The 17790-nt window shown below is 40.7% G+C and overlaps 1 protein-coding gene across 2 annotated transcripts in view; it reads left to right on the forward strand.

The window, feature by feature from the left end:
- Positions 1-17790, forward strand: part of scap (SREBF chaperone) — a 59829-nt gene that overhangs the window by 17938 nt on the left and 24101 nt on the right. For both annotated transcript variants that reach the window (XM_060900462.1, XM_060900461.1), the window contains exons 10-14: positions 417-511; positions 1074-1172; positions 1537-1749; positions 1842-2200; positions 6201-6347. In XM_060900462.1, the coding sequence (XP_060756445.1) occupies positions 417-511; positions 1074-1172; positions 1537-1749; positions 1842-2200; positions 6201-6347 (913 nt within the window). The remainder of the gene's footprint in view (positions 1-416; positions 512-1073; positions 1173-1536; positions 1750-1841; positions 2201-6200; positions 6348-17790) is intronic.

The following is a 17790-nucleotide window of genomic DNA, read 5'->3' on the forward strand; positions in this document are numbered from 1 at the left end:
AATTAGAGATGTACACATCCAATACTGAATATCAGATATCAATATTTTGGTCTAAAGCACATCAGAATCAGACTGGATCTGATATTTCCTATCCAAGCTACTCTAATCTTTTTATTGCTAACAGGTTATTTAGGTATAAATGTAATTATTATTTTCCTGTTAAACTAAAAATGAGCTGTATTTCCTCAGTGTCTGATATTAGCTGGTATTCAAATCTCTGCTATCAGAATTATATATATAAAATAAAAGTATAATAGATTGGTGTGTCCTGGGTAAAAATAAAATAATTATAGAATCATTAAAATAAATATATATATTTTTAAATATTTAAACAGAGTTGTTACAGTAACAGTGTTCTAAAAGTACTGACTGTAAAACGTGTGTCTAGGTCTGTAAAAGGTGTGTGCGTGTTTCAGGTCTGAGCAGTGAGAGCTGGTCCATCATGAAGAATATGGCCACTGAGCTGGTTATCATCCTGATTGGATACTTCACCTTAGTTCCTGCTATTCAGGTAAAACACACACACATACACAGAGACCAGCATTATAAGCCGTACTTAATCATTACTCAGACCGGGTTGTAAAAATTCCTCGATAATCCGCTTTACTCATCCTGTTTTTTATTTACAGAATTATAAAACCGTGCTGCGTTTTACTCCTGTGTTGATTGTAACAATAATAAATGCTAAAAAATGCCCTGAGGTAAATGCGAAGCTCGAGTCCTGTTAACCTGCTTACCCATCAGAGCAAACAATTTTAAAAGTATGGCAGAAATCTATCAGGGTAAAGAAATGAAAAGTTCCTGGTTTGAACACTGGGTGTCGCTGTTGTATATAAAAAAATCTAAAAACCCATCAGCTCTTAAAATCTCTCCACTTTCCTTTCTCCAATGAGATTAGTTCAGTTTAATTATTAAACTGAAAATCAAGGCTCCGTTTTAAACTCCGTTGTTTAGGCCCTAGTGTAGTTCCACATCTCTCTTTCGAATCCCAGCTGAAGCAGAATTTTCTCGGATTGTTCCCTCGTCATTTGTTCCTTTTTGACGCAGCTCTCGGTGTTTTCCTCGTGTTGTAGGAGTTCTGTCTGTTTGCTGTGGTGGGTCTCGTCTCCGATTTCTTCCTGCAGATGTTCTTCTTCACCACTGTGCTCTCTATCGACATCCGCCGCATGGAGGTGAGTATAAAACACACACAGAAGTGCTGTTTTATAACAGACAGACCAGCAACCAGATAATTCAGTAATCAGCAGTAAGACTGCAGAAACACCTGCACAGGTAACACCATGTCGTCCTCCTCCACAACAGGCTGATGGTTGAGAGAGAGAGGGAGAAAATATCCAGTGTGGCTTATTGTCTACCCATAACACACTTTGCTGTTAGTAGGGAATATGGAGTAGGGCAAAGTCAAATATTTTTACATTTTTTTCTTTTTTAAACATTGATATTGATTCTTCTGTATATCATTTAATTATTTTAATAGAGGAATGTAATTTTTCTATTTTATTTAAAATTTTCTCGCGCTCTCACCGCCACACACAGCTGGCTGATCTGAATCGGCGTCTTCCAGCTGAGGCGGGGATGCCCCCTCCTAAACCCGGCCCCTTACGCCACAGAGAAGCCCCGCCCCCTCCTCGTCCCTCCCCCCACACAATCACACTTCAGGCCCCAGCATTTAGGAACCTGCGCTTACCCAAGAGGCTCCGCGTGATCTACTTCCTGGCGCGTACCCGTCTGGCACAGCGCATCATCATGGTGAGACGAATCTGCAGTGCTGTGTGTGAAACCGACATGCCCCTTCTCATCATTACTCACTGTAATCCGTGTGTGTGTGTCTGTGCACGCAGGTTGGCACTGTGATATGGATCGGGATCCTGGTGTACACCGACCCCGCCGGTCTGAGGACGTACCTGGCCGCTCAGGTGTCAGAACAGAGCCCTTTGGGAGAAGCGGGGCTTCCTCCTCACCTGGGCGTGGCTCCTGTGTTTCCAGGCGGAGACCCAACTAGCACCCTCAGTGTACTTCCTGCTCCAGATCCCACCCCTGTGCCTGAGAACCAATCGCAGGGAGTGGATCCTCCAGGTTCCGCCCCATTTGTTAGTCCTCAGATCACATGGGGTTCGGAGGATGAGGAAGTGTGGAGGCGACTGTCATTCCGTTACTGGCCCTCACTCTTTGGCTACTATAACATCACACTGGCTAAGAGGTGAACACCGGTTACTGCACAGTCACTGTGTGTGTGTGAATTTCCAATATGAATAACAACATGTACTGAACCATCAAAAAATAGTAATTGATTCAGTGTTTCCCACAGACCAGGTAGCGATTTGTGGTGCTCCACTGTGCCGATGAGGGAATCGTGCGCGGTGGTGTCGTGGCGGTCGGTGGAGTCGGTCATTGGGGTGTATGCAAAGTGTTTACAGCGGGCGGTGTTCAAACACACAGTATTTTTCTTCAGAGTCACCTGCTGGGACTATTTTAAAGCTACAAGAAGCATTTGAGATTATTCAGTTCAATCCAAATTCTTTTAAGTTCTTTAAGAGAAGACAACTAAAACAATTTTTCCCAGAACCCTGCCTGGTTTCATTCCTCGACCCAACTTTACATTACAGGGCAGGCCATTAGTTTGCTGGGCTTGATGGTGGAAAACCTGTCTTTTAAATTTATGAAAATTACTCACCAAAATTGAAGTTAAAGTTTAGTTTTTACTAGAGATGCACCGATTGCGATTTTTTGGGCCGATTCCGATTTCCCATGGAGTGTGACCTGCCGATACCGATTTTGGCCGATTCCGATTTCATTTTTTCAAACCACTTCACAGCACGCACACAGACTATTTTCTTTTTATCTTTTCTTTAATAGAACATTCTGCCAGATTTTCAGTAATAAATTTTCAACACCTCAAAGGTTGAAAACAAACAAAAAGACATTGTTCTTTGTAAAATCTTTCTTCATGTTTGGTATTAACATATTAATTCCTGAAATAGGAAATTCACACAAACATTTTTCTTTTCCCATCCAATATCTGGCACAAAAACAACTTCCCCCTCATATATTATTTGCCTATTACTATGGAACGCACTTTCATAAGCCTATTTACATCTGAAAACTTACGCCTTATACAGTGGTATGCAAAAGTTTGGGCACCCCTGGTCAAAATTGCTGTTACTGTAAACAGTTCAGCAAGTTGAAGATGAAATGATCTCCAAAAGGCATAAAGTTAAAGATGACTCATTCCCTTTATATTTTAAGCAAAAACAATTTTTTCTTTTCATCTTTTACATTTTCAAAATGACAAAAAAGGAAAAGGGCCCGAAGCAAAAGTTTGGGCACCCTGCATGGTTAGTACCTAGTAACACCCGCTTTGGCAAGTATCACAGCTTATAAACACTTTTTATAGCCAGCTAATAATCTTTCAGTTCTTACCTGGGGGATTTTCACACATTCGTCCTTGCGAAAGGCTTCCAGTTCTACAAGTTTCTTGGGCTGTCTTGCATGCGCTGCTCTTTTGAGATCTATCCACAGATTTTCAATGATGTTTAGGTCAGGGGACTGTGAGGGCCTGGGCAAAACCTTCAGCTTGGGCCTCTTGAGGGATTCCATTGTAGATTTTGAGGTGTGTTTTGGATCATCGTCTTATTGTAGGACCCGTCCTCTTTTTAACTTCAACTTTTTTACAGATGGTGTGATGTTTGCTTCCAGAGTTTGCTGGTATTTATTCGAATCCATGCTTCCCTCGACCAGTGAAATGTGCCCTGTGCCACTGGCTGCAACACGACCCCAAAGCATGATCGATCCACACCCATGCTTCAGAGTCGGAGAGGTGTTCTTTTCCTGGAATTCGGCACCTTTTTTCTCCAAACATACCTTTGCACATTGTGGCCAAAAAGTTCTATTTTGATTTCATCAGTCCACAGGACTTGTTTCCAAAATGCATCAGGCTTATTTAGATGTTCATTTGCAAACTTCAGACGCTGAATTTTGGGGCTCGGACACAGGAACGGTTTTCTTCTGATGACTCTCCCATGAAGGTCATATTTGTTCAGGTGTCGCTGCATAGTAGAACAGTGCACCACCACTCCAGGGTCTGCTAAATCTTTCTGAAGGTCTTTTGCAGTCAAACAGGGGTTTTTATTTGCCTTTCTAGCAATCCAACGAGCAGTTCTTTCAGAAAGTTTTCTTCATCTTCCAGACCTCACCTTGATCTCCACTGTTTCTGTTAACTGCCATTTCTTAATAACATTACAGTCTGAGGAAACAGCGACCTGAAAACACTTTGCTATGTTCTTGTAGCCTTCTCCTGCTTTGTGAGCATCAATTATTTTATTATTCAGAATGCGAGGGAGTTGCTTAGAGGAGCCCATGGCTGTTGATTTTAGGGACAAGTTTGAGGAGTCAGAGAATTTATACAGCTTTGAAATCTGCATCATCTGACCTTTCCTAACGAAGAATTTGAACAAGCCACAGCTCAATAAGCTAATTAAGGTCTGGAACCTTGGGAAAAGTTACTTGAGGACTCAAATGTATTGGGGTGCCCAAACTTTCGCATGGTGTTCCTTTTCTTTTTTCACTCTCCAATTGTACAAAACAAAAATAATACACAAATCTTGCGGAAAACGCTGAAAAGAAATGTGTCGTCTTTACCTTTATGCCTTTTGGTGATCAGTTCATCTTCTGCTCACTTAACTATTCACAGTAACAGACATTTTCAGTAAGGGTGCCCAAACTTCTGCATGCCACTGTAGAACAACCCATATCTTCATTCAGTATCAAAACACAAAAATAATTTCCAGTCATACTTATACCATAGCCATTCTATCATCTTTGTCAAATGTGTATTTGTAGAGTAATTTCCAATGGAATCAAGTGCAACCAAGGCTGCAAAACAAACAAAAAGACATTTTTTTTCTCTCTCTCTTTGTACAACTCTAACTAGATGTTTGGTAACAGGCTAACGTATTAATTCCTGTAATGGGAAATTCACACAACCACAAACATTTTCTTCTTTTCACATCCAATATCTGGCACAAAAAAAAAATTCACTATATTTGGATATCCAAATATAGTGAAATTTTTTTGTTGTTAACGGCGCGTGCGCCGGAGCTCGTTAGGCGTGCAGGACTGACACTGTTCTGCGCGAGCGCAACACAATCGCACTAGAAAGCATGTTCAAGCTGCCAGTGTAGCTGCAGTCTTTTTAGTTGTGAATTACGAGTATTTCCACTTTCATCTCTATGTGATACACAAGTTTTGATCGGCAGAAAATCGGCATATTTTAATTTTGACCGGCCGGTCGCCAGTCATGGCCGATCACGTGAAAATCGGCCGATTCCGATCGGCAGCCGGTCAATCGGTGCGTCTCTGGTTTTTACCTTAGTTTTTTGCCTTTTTGGTGGCAATCTTTCAATCATTCTTTAGTTGACATTTCAAGGAATAAATTGCAAAAAACAAGCTGGAGGTTTTTATTTTAAATATTGAACTCAACACTTACCTCAACCAATACTAAAATGAAATAAATAGTATAATGTGACAACAAAATAATAAAATATCATAATTAGATGTAAGAAACCACTTAAGGTAACACCAAGGCAACTAACGATAATGAAAAAGCATTACCCTATGGTGCAAAGCCTGCATGCCCTATCAGAACATTTAATTCTGCGTGGCTTCCTGAAAAAAAACTCAAGTGCCCTATCATAAGGGAAGTCATTGCTGAAGCGGGATAAACGGGATAATGCAATAAGGCCGGTTCCTCGCGTCAAGCTGCTACTGTATGCATCAAAATTGGTTTATAGCCTGACTCGGGGATGTCCGTTTCCTGTAAGCCAAGAAGGCTATGATAAGCTCATCACGAGCACGACGTAGGCTACCTTTTAAAATAAGGGGTCGGAAGGCGAATCGGGAAGGCTGCGTTATTTTTAATTAGCTTAACAGGCCTACTTGCAGTCCGGGTATATGCGCACCGGCAGGCCTGTGGACACGTCTCTCTCTCTCTCTTTGCGTGGGTGTGCGCGCGCGCGTGAACGAGAAGAAAGAGCACTATGAATGAACGGAACGATACACAACGGAATTTTTTTTTTTTTTTTCCAAAATCGCGAGTCTGATTGTGTGGCGATAGGAATCCATTGTGTGGCGCTGCGCAACACAATGGTCTATGTATGGGAAACCCTGTGATTAAAACAACAGGTGTGTGTGTGTGTACACAGGTATATCAGCATCCTGCCCGTCATCCCTGTCACTCTGCACCTGACCCCTCAGGAAGCCATCGAGATGCGACACCCTCAGGATACCCAGCATGCGCCACGGGTCAGCGCCAGAACCTCGCAGCTCCAAACCGACCTCACGCTGTACAAGTCAGTGTCTCCTCATGATGATCTTCCATCACTGTACAAATCTACCAACGTTAATCACAATATTAATATCATAATTAAAGGAGATACACAGAGCCTTTATTTTTAAATATATTTCTGAGTGGATAGCATCTCCATCCTTGACTCTTGTATGCTGCATAAATGGGAATAAAAAATATATGTTTTTGAGAGTTAAAATCGACCGCAAAGTTGTCATTGGAGCTGCCCCGCTGAGCCAGCCAGCCCTGAGTGCATGATGTCACTGCGGTAACTGGTTTTAAGGCCGAGGCCTTTTACAGCTATAGACCAAAGCCAGACTCGGCAGGCGAGAGTGGTTGTAATGGCCTCTTCGTTCGGATTTACTGGAGATTCTTCAGATTCCTCAGATAGTAATACATCTGACTGTGATAGTCCTGAAATTGGAGTGTGTGTACATGCTACTGCTATTGAGGTTTTTCACCTGACATCACAGAGTCACGTGACGCCCCGGTGTCTGCCATTTTGAACGTCAAGCTAGCTAATGTCAACAACAGTAGCTGGTATGTTACTGTAGCAATGTTTACGTTCAGTCATTTGGATGACTGTTAAAACCTTTCAGTCTCAAGTTTTTCCTTTACTGTATTTACTAGTTTACTGAGCTAGCGCGCACCGGCCGCCGGGGAGCTAGCGCGCGCTAGCTCCCAGCTTGCCCGAGCGCGCTAGCTCAGTAAACTAGTAAATACAGTAAAGGAAAAACTTGAGACTGAAAGGTTTTAACAGTCATCCAAATGACTGAACGTAAACATTGCTACAGTAACATACCAGCTACTGTTGTTGACATTAGCTAATGCTAACAGCTAGTGCACTGCTACAACTACACCGACCCTAATAATACAGTTCTTCATCATTGCCTGGTAACAGCAAATTTATAACGGGCCATGTCTCAACAGACTAAGAAGTTATTTCAATGACATTTAATAACATTTTGTTTATCCTGAGGACCGAAAGTAAATGAAAATGTGAACAAACCTTAGCTGTAATAAGATGGCGACCACCGGCTCCAGGGACGACCCGCTGATGTAGGCATGTTACCCAGCCTGACACAAAATATTTGTAGGCATCCAAACTCTTATACGCTTTCAGATCAATACCTGTGTATGGCGATGGGTTTTTAACGACATAGGTATACAGATCATGTGGGCCGAAGTCAGGTAAAGACGAGGGCTTCGTGTACTTCCGTACGTCAGTGAACAATCCTGGTGGAAGCAGGTAAACGTTGTTCTCTAAGCCTGCTAACCTCAATTTTTGCAAATACCTCTCCCTCTGCTCGCCCTGTAAATGCCCTACGTCGCTGGATAGTGAAGGTGTTTTCTGCATCTCGCTCCTTTTTCTTTTATGTTTTTCGTTTGTCGCCTTCCTCGCATTCAAACTGATTCGAGCCGTGCCGTCCAAAATGGCAGCATCACATGACTTGGTCACGTGGGTGAAATACCTCAATACACGTAGAACCGTATCAGTTTGAACCATCGGAAAGTGAATCCCATAGTAACACGTCGGCCACGGAGGCCCCCACCTTACAAAATAAAGCCGTCTAGAGAATTGGATGGAATTGAATTGACAGTCTCATGTGACTCTCATTAAAACAGGATGGGTGTTATAACTTATGCAACATACATGTCCATGCATGCATTTTCACTGATAAAACATAAAAGCCTAATTAAATAATCAGATGAACTGAGACAATCACATTCTGAAGCAAATTAAATAATCTTATACCGCTAACTTAAACACGCAATACAAGTTACAGGGATTAATCTAAATGCAGGTAAACAAATGAGAATCGCAGCTTACCCGTCTCTGTTCTCACTTCTTGAAGGTCGATATTGTGGCTGATTTGTTTTGAAACAATCTGACTTTCAGTTCTTTGTTCATTCGCTTCTTCCACGTAAGGGTGAGATATTGCTGCTGAGGTGAGCATATCCAGCAGAGAAATCAGACGGCTGGTCCACTCGTTCTCCATTTTCTCCACACTGAGTACTCCGCCATTACTGCTCGCCTCACACTCCGGGAGAACTGGTGCAGCTGAACTTACTTTCCTTTTCTTGTAGTTTTCTTTTCCTTTAATTGTTGATACTGTACCCTCTTTCAATCCGGGTTTATAGTCAACGCTCCTCAACAGATCAGAGGTCTCGTACGAGTCTTCATTAAATGTGCAGAGCAGAGGAGAGACCACTTCGTAGGCGCCCAATGTGCCCGTGAACTTCTCGCAAAACACATCCAAATCTTTGCAGTTTGAACATTCTTGGGCCATGAATGCAACGTAAATCCACCTTCTGTCGTGTTGCTGCACCGGCCAAAACCACATCTATGTGGCATGGCGATAAATTAGCTCAAAATGGAGGATCGGAGTTGCAGTTAGCTCTGTGTTTTAGTATAACGGAAATGGCGATGAGGCCGGTAGCCTTCCTGCTGTGACGTCACAGATGTCAAGGTCATTCACTCAGACCGCTACCTATATAAATAATTTTAATCGTGAAAATTATTATATGAGATTTATTGTTAACGCTTATAAAAAAAAAAACTCATACAAAAAATTATTGTATGAGATTTATTGTAAACTATTCCTGTGCCATTCTTGAGGTCTCAAAGCATTTATAAACAAAAAGTGAGGCCATGGTTCTGCGTATATGCTTTAAATATAAAAATTTATGAAATATAATTTCATTATTTGCTTATTTTCAGTAATGTGCTTTTTTTAATTTGGGAAATGAAATGAGATGAATTGGATGTGTAACAGTCCAGTGTGTGTCTTTTTTTTTTTTTAATTTCTGCTCTTTTTTTATTGTTTACAATTAATTAAAAAAATACCACAAAAAATACTGTTACACTTCTAAATTTAAATTTCTTTAATCTAGTTCCTCTGCCCAATTAAAAAAAAAAAAAGACTGAAAATAAGGAAACAAATGTCATGTTTCAGAATAATTAATTTTTTAAATTGAATTATTCGTTTTATTTTTCAACAATTTAGACTTGTTTATACGTCTGAAGATTTTAATATTTGATATATATATATATAAAAAAAATCACAAATAAAAAATGTACAAGTTGGAAAACACAATTAAATACGTAATTTAGTCATATTTAATTAGTTTTTAAATATATGCTGTTCAAGACGACATAACTATAACTTGTATACAACCCCGATTCCAAAAAAGTTGGGACAAAGTACAAATTGTAAATAAAAACGGAATGCAATGATGTGGAAGTTTCAAAATTCCATATTTTATTCAGAATAGAACATAGATGACATATCAAATGTTTAAACTGAGAAAATGTATCATTTAAAGAGAAAAATTAGGTGATTTTAAATTTCATGACAACAACACATCTCAAAAAAGTTGGGACAAGGCCATGTTTCCCACTGTGAGACATCCCCTTTTCTCTTTACAACAGTCTGTAAACGTCTGGGGACTGAGGAGACAAGTTGCTCAAGTTTAGGGATAGGAATGTTAACCCATTCTTGTCTAATGTAGGATTCTAGTTGCTCAACTGTCTTCGGTCTTTTTTGTCGTATCTTCCGTTTTATGATGCGCCAAATGTTTTCTATGGGTGAAAGATCTGGACTGCAGGCTGGCCAGTTCAGTACCCGGACCCTTCTTCTACGCAGCCATGATGCTGTAATTGATGCAGTATGTGGTTTGGCATTGTCATGTTGGAAAATGCAAGGTCTTCCCTGAAAGAGACGTCGTCTGGATGGGAGCATATGTTGCTCTAGAACCTGGATATACCTTTCAGCATTGATGGTGTCTTTCCAGATGTGTAAGCTGCCCATGCCACACGCACTAATGCAACCCCATACCATCAGAGATGCAGGCTTCTGAACTGAGCGCCGATAACAACTTGGGTCGTCCTTCTCCTCTTTAGTCCGAATGACACGGCGTCCCTGATTTCCATAAAGAACTTCAAATTTTGATTCGTCTGACCACAGAACAGTTTTCCACTTTGCCACAGTCCATTTTAAATGAGCCTTGGCTCAGAGAAGATGTCTGCGCTTCTGGATCGTGTTTAGATACGGCTTCTTCTTTGAACTATAGAGTTTTAGCTGGCAACGGCAGATGGCACGGTGAATTGTGTTCACAGATAATGTTCTCTGGAAATATTCCTGAGCCCATTTTGTGATTTCCAATACAGAAGCATGCCTGTATGTGATGCAGTGCCGTCTAAGGGCCCGAAGATCACGGGCACCCAGTATGGTTTTCCGGTCTTGACCCTTACGCACAGAGATTCTTCCAGATTCTCTGAATCTTTTGATGATATTATGCACTGTAGATGATGATATGTTCAAACTCTTTGCAATTTTACACTGTTGAACTCCTTTCTGATATTGCTCCACTATTTGTCAGCACAGAATTAGGGGGATTGGTGATCCTCTTCCCATCTTTACTTCTGAGAGCCGCTGCCACTCCAAGATGCTCTTTTTATACCCAGTCATATTAATGACCTATTGCCAATTGACCTAATGAGTTGCAATTTGGTCCTCCAGCTGTTCCTTTTTTGTACCTTTAACTTTTCCAGCCTCTTATTGCCCCTGTCCCAACTTTTCTGAGATGTGTTGCTGTCATGAAATTTCAAATGAGCCAATATTTGGCATGAAATTTCAAAATGTCTCACTTTCGACATTTGATATGTTGTCTGTTCTATTGTGAATACAATATCAGTTTTTGAGATTTGTAAATTTTTGCATTCCGTTTTTATTTACAATTTGTACTTTGTCCCAACTTTTTTGGAATCGGGGTTGTCTCATCTTAATTATGCACAATTATGAATTATATTATTATATCCTGAAGGGTATTTTAAAACCTAAAACTGCCATAATTGACCCTCTGGGGTGTGAGGGTATTTTTTGGCACTCTAATGATTTTAGTGTGCTCTGATGTCAGTTTCAACAAACCTAAGCAGTATTTTCAAAGTCATGTGATTGATTCTTTTTTGTATTAACACAATTTCAGCTACAATAATATCTCTCTAGTCTGTATGTCATTATTGTACTTAAAAACAAACAAACAAATAAACGAAGATGTTGTAAAAAGCAGTTTTATATCTGTGTTGGAATGTGTGAAAAACATGACCTTACCCATTGTGTTGAACTGTTTTGATCACTTGAGCTGATTCTGTTCAGTCTGAGGAATGCATCGAGCACAAAAACTTAAATCTGCTCCATTGATTTGGACAATTAACTGGCCATCAAAAAAATGTATGTCCTGTTGTTTTTGGGATAAAGGGTTGGCAGTGGGAGGGGTATTCAATGAGAAGAGTAAAAAATTTCCATTCCATTCAATGAGAAGAGTGAAAACTCCTCCCACTGCCAACTCTTAATCCCATCAGGTCAAGTCCCAATGGGTAAGGTCGTGTTTTTTCACACATTCCAACACAGTTCTAAAACTGCTTTTTACAACAGCTTCATTTATCTGGTATTTGACTTTATTTTGGTATTTGACTCGATTCCGTGTGTCTTGAAATTAACTCTTGTACTATTTTACCCAGTTCAGAGCTACAGTCAACTTTGTTACACAATTACTCTGTAATTTTGCTCCAACTCCAAATTTTACTCTCTAAACTCAAAATAGAGCAAAATTTAACTATTTTTATAGGAAAACTTTTAACTCTGGAAAAATTGCTCAGTCATTTTTCCTGTGTCTACACTACAGCGCACGGATATCAACCGATCTGCTCATCAGAAATAGGAGAAATATTCACACTTACTCGAGTTGCTCTTCGGCTGGAGTCACTGTTCATCATCAGTGTTGCAGTTGTCAAGACTGAATTGAATCGCTGTCCGAATCATCTAAAGCATGTAAAATCCGCATGCCATCTCGCAACAAGTTTTACCTCCAAATAGCCTGAACTATGTCTGACAGATTTTATCCTGTTTACGGTGGGCGTTCCTGAGAGAAACCAATCGAAACCATGAAAGTGATCATCATGCCGTTACCATGGGAACAGTCTTTTATGAATGCATAAGTGGGCTGTCAGTGCTCTGACTCTGGCGTGACTGTGGAAGGTGACGAGTTTTATGTTTCATCTAATTTAGGTTATTTAAAAACTGTAATATTATTTGGCAGTGGGCACATAGGAAAGTGTAAAGTATAAAGTTTCTGTCAATATGTTTTTCATGCTTGGGTGATAAAAACTTGTGAAGATATTTATCTAAATACATGACCTACTCATTCTAAACCTGTCGAGATTCACTGGAGAAGATCTCGACCCCAGAGAGTTAAATTGAAAACAACTACGTTATTGAAAATAAACAATGTTTTGTTTCATAATAATTGACAGCCCAACTCTTGTTTATTTATGTATTACTGTAATTAGTGCGCTTGCTCAAGCACACAGCAGCTGAAGGCAAGCACACTATTGTTCTTCTTAAGTTTACTTATTCTGCCTTATTCCGACACGTTTTTTGGATCCACTCCTCCTCCTAGGGCGTTCGAGATAGAGACACCGTTCCAACTCTGAGACGTCTGGCCCGAAGTGGTGTAGTGTGCTTGTATACAGCTTTTGGATCAATGCGCCCGTTCTCTTGTTCTTGTCGTTTTTCTTTTGTTTTTTTCCCATAGAGAATGAATAGGGCTCATGAATCGACTCGTCCTACTTGGACACGCTCCATCGCAGATGCACCAAACCTCATGTGATACTTCAGGCCAACTCCCCCGACACATACATGCAATCAGTTCTGACCCGCACTCATATTTTTCCTTTCTTTTTGCTCATCCCTTTTTCCTCCATAGGCTTGCATTGATTTTTGGCCCCATTGAAAATGAATGGTGTTTGAGGAGAAAAACTTTCACTCTCCATCAATTTTTTTAACCAAGTGACCAAACTTCAAGAACCTTCACTTGATGCCTCAGGCCAAGTCCCCGCACAGATCCATCCCCTCATCTGAGACCTGCACTCGTATTTTCCTTGGTTTTCACGCATCTCTTTTTACCTCCATAGGCTTCCATTGATTTTTGGCCCCATTCAAATGAATGGAGTTTTGCTCAGTAACACTTCACCACACATCCACCAAACTTCATACGGCACCTCAGGCCAAACCACCATCACACACATGATATCGGTTCTGACCCGCACTCGGCTTTCTCTCGCCTTTCATCTGTCCATTTTGCCGCTAATCAGTGGAAGCTTGACTGAGTCGTTCCTCCCTTCCCCCATCGGTGATGATGCATTTGGCAAGGATCTGCTCATTTCAGACTTTGACAGCAAATCAACTTCAACTCAATGGCCACTTTATTAGGAATACTTACATGCACACACGATAGCAATTAGCATATACACTACCGTTCAAAAGTTTGGGGTCACTTTGAAATGTCCTTATTTTTGAAAGAAAAGCACTGTTTTTTTTCAATGAAGATCACTTTAAACTAATCAGAAATCCACTCTATACATTGCTAATGGGGCGGCATGGTGGTGTAGTGATTAGCGCTGTCGCCTCACAGCAAGAAGGTCCTGGGTTCGAGCCCCGTGGCCGGCGAGGGCCTTTCTGTGCGGAGTTTGCATGTTCTCCCCGTGTCCGCGTGGGTTTCCTCCGGGTGCTCCGGTTTCCCCCACAGTCCAAAGACATGCAGGTTAGGTTAACTGGTGGCTCTAAATTGAGCGTAAGTGTGAATGTGAGTGTGAATGGTTGTCTGTGTCGATGTGTCAGCCCTGTGATGACCTGGCGACTTGTCCAGGGTGTACCCCGCCTTTCACCCGTAGTCAGCTGGGATAGGATCCAGCTCGCCTGCGACCCTGTAGAACAGGATAAAGCGGCTACAGATAATGAGATGAGATGACATTGCTAATGTGGTAAATGACTATTCTAGCTGCAAATGTCTGGTTTTTGGTGCAATATCTCCATAGGTGTATAGAGGCCCATTTCCAGCAACTCTCACTCCAGTGTTCTAATGGTACAATGTGTTTGCTCATTGCCTCAGAAGGCTAATGGAGGATTAGAAAACCCTTGTACAATCATGTTAGCACAGCTGAAAACAGTTGAGCTCTTTAGAGAAGCTATAAAACTGACCTTCCTTTGAGCAGATTGAGTTTCTGGAGCATCACATTTGTGGGGTCGATTAAATGCTCAAAATGGCCAGAAAAATGTCTCGACTATATTTTCTATTCATTTTACAACTTATGGTGGGAAATAAAAGTGTGACTTTTCATGGAAAACACAAAATTGTCTGGGTGACCCCAAACTTTTGAACGGTAGTGTAAGCATTCACGTGTTACCATGCTAGCTGTTAGCATGTTACCCATTACGATATTATGCCTGCTGTTAGCTCGCGAGTTGTTAGCATGTTCACCATTAGCATGTTATCATGAGAGCTGTTAACATGTTAGGATTAACATGGTAGCATGCAGAGTTCGCAAGTTTGCTGTTAGCGAGTTCGCCTGAGCATGTTAGCATGTTAGCTGTTAGCATGTCACCCTCAGCATGTTAGCATGCTAAAAGTTAACATACTAGCCATTAGCATGTTAGCTGTTAGCATGATAGCTGTCAGCATATTAGCTTTAAAGTGTTAGAATTTTAACAAATAGCATGTTAATCATTAGCATGTTAGAATGCTAGCTGTTAGCATGTTATCTCTTAGCATTAACATGTTAACATGCTAGCTTTTAGCATGTTAGTATGCTGTTAGCATGTTAGTATGCTAACTGTTAGCATGCTAGTTGTTAGCATGCTGGCATTAAAGGGCTGATGACATGAACATGACTCTAAGCAATTTCTTAAATAAACTATACAACATGGCAAACATGTTAGATTTCTGTTATAATTACATGAAAAGAAGCTGTTGTTACGCGAATATCCAACTTTTAATTGCACAGCGCAAGAAAACTGGGTCCGTGGCTCGCGGCCATGCTGTGACGTCAGCGGAAGAACACGCTGCGGTTCACTGGCTGTTCTACTCAATGGAAATGGCGCATGAAAACGCCGGTGAACTTTCTAGTGCTAGCTCTTCAACAACCAAATACTGGTACTTTAAGCAGTGATCATGATGGCATGATTTTATCTGATTTTAAATAAATGAGATTGATAATAATGTGAATGTTCACAACTAGTACATACAAACTCTGCAGCTTCTGATTCAGCAGCTGCGTCAGACTCCGCAAAAACATCAGCAAGAACCTACAATATAAATGGAAATGCAATACACTAAGCTCAAATGACTTTTGGAAAGTATAATTCCTAAATTTTTTCTACATATTCTTGAAGTCGGTCATCGGGGTACTTGCTACCGTTCCCTAACAACGCATGGCAAAGGGTAAAGTGTAGTGTTGCTACGAGTACTTGCTAAAGCCTTCGGTGGAAGATCCTCAATGTGCTGATAAGACATACAGTTCTATATAACACACAAGTGTCATGATAATCACAAAACAGGTGCAAATTGTTAAAATACCTAATTTATAAGCAATCATGTGTTGATCTCTTCCGAATAGAATCTATGATAGTCTCCCCTCTTTACCCTTTGCCTCTCGTTGCTAGGTGGCAGTTACATGAAAGCCGCAAGCTTTCACAAGCAAATACATGACTGATATCACGCCGACTTTATGATTACATTTATGATTATCATGAATGTGTACTCTATGATGTGTACTCTATGAGCGCTCTGGAGCGAGTCACTTCCAAGATGGCCGCGTAGACTGCACGGTTACTATTTTTAGCATCATGTCGGAGCACTCTATAGCTCTACGTACCTTTATCTTATGTCGTTTCTCAACACATGTTCTGACAGGAGGACTGTCTTTGGAGGAGACGGCTTGTCCCAGGCGACTGCTGGATCCGGCATAGCTACTAGTAGACCCCCTCTGGAATACTGTAGGCACTGCTGATGGTAGCAGCACACGTTTGTGCTGAACTGAACACCCAAGAGATTCTTTTAAGCTGGGAAGGGTGTCAAAACAATCCAAATCGAAGTGTTCAGAGCACAGGGCGGATGTTGGTGAGGGCTCCCACTTGTCACGAGTGCGCCTGACTTGCTTCACCCACTTCGCATGCAGCTGGGGATCTCTGGGAAACTTGAATAAACTTACCCCATCCTTGTGGGTTTTGGAGCAAAAGTCGGCAACACAACGCGAAGGCATAATAACTAATATATATATATATATATGTATATAATGTATAATAATAATAATACTAATAATGATAAACTGAACACCTGTCGCATCAACAATAAACTGGTAAGTTCGGAGGAAGGTTCTTTCGCTGACGTCATATAGCTCCTCCTCCTCTTTCGTCTCCTGGGTGCTGCAGCCCCGTCAAATTTGCCCAGATAGCCGCGTTTTTTATCATAACTTGTAAAATAGGCGCCTTCGTGAATTAATATGATCATCGGGAATTACTTTTTATGTTATAAAACATCGCCAAAGATGTCAAAAACGTGTCATCAGCCCTTTAACATGTTGGTATGCTAGCTTTTAGCATGCTAGCATGATAGCTGTTCTGCTACAGCTCAGCAAGCACACTTGGCATTTTTAACAATGTGATTATTTTAGTTTATTCCATTTTGGCACAAAATCCTGTGAAATCAGTACACCACCGAATGTATATATGGAGTTTACTATGTTATTTTCACTTTTTAATGTAACGATTTACAGATACTAAAAGGTGATGTGTTAATTATTTTGCAGTAGAACTGTAACTGAAACTTTGCTATTGAATATTAAAAGCCGCTGTGTGGTGGTGGTGATGATGGATCATAATTTAACGCACAGTTCTTTCAGATTAGTTGTACAGGTAGGAAAAAATGGACTGCTGCACCTTTTGAGTGCGTGTACAGATGTTTCTGAATGATGGACTTTCCAGCTTGTTAATTTAAGGGTGTAATGGTTGAGTTTCTGTTTGTTGAGGTCAGCAGGATTTTTTTTTTTTTACTGTTGCCGAGTCAGAGGTGGTAAAGTGTCAAGGCGAATGTGGTCGAGCTCTGATGGAGAAACCCTGTGAGAGACGGGAAGTCAAATATACTTTCTCTTCCATGATGTGTGGGCAGAAAAACCTGCTTTAGTGGCTGAAACCTCTAAAAAGAGGAACTGGTTTGGTGGAGATTTAGTGGTGCTTGAAAGTTTGTGAACCCTTTAGAATTTTCTATATTTCTGCATAAATATGACCTAAAACATCATCAGATTTTCACACAAGTCCTAAAAGTAGATAAAGAGAATCCATTTAAACAAATGAGACAAAAATATTATACTTGGTCATTTATTTATTGAGGAAAATGATCCAATATTACATATCTGTGAGTGGCAAAAGTATGTGAACCTCTAGGATTAGCAGTTAATTTGAAGGTGAAATTAGAGTCAGGTGTTTTCAATCAATGGGACGACAATCAGGTGTGAGTGGGCACCCTGTTTTATTTAAAGAACAGGGATCTATCAAAGTCTGATCTTCACAACACATGTTTGTGGAAGTGTATCATGGCACGAACAAAGG

This window comes from Neoarius graeffei, chromosome 19, assembly GCF_027579695.1.
Source record: "Neoarius graeffei isolate fNeoGra1 chromosome 19, fNeoGra1.pri, whole genome shotgun sequence".
Classification (NCBI taxonomy): domain Eukaryota; kingdom Metazoa; phylum Chordata; class Actinopteri; order Siluriformes; family Ariidae; genus Neoarius; species Neoarius graeffei.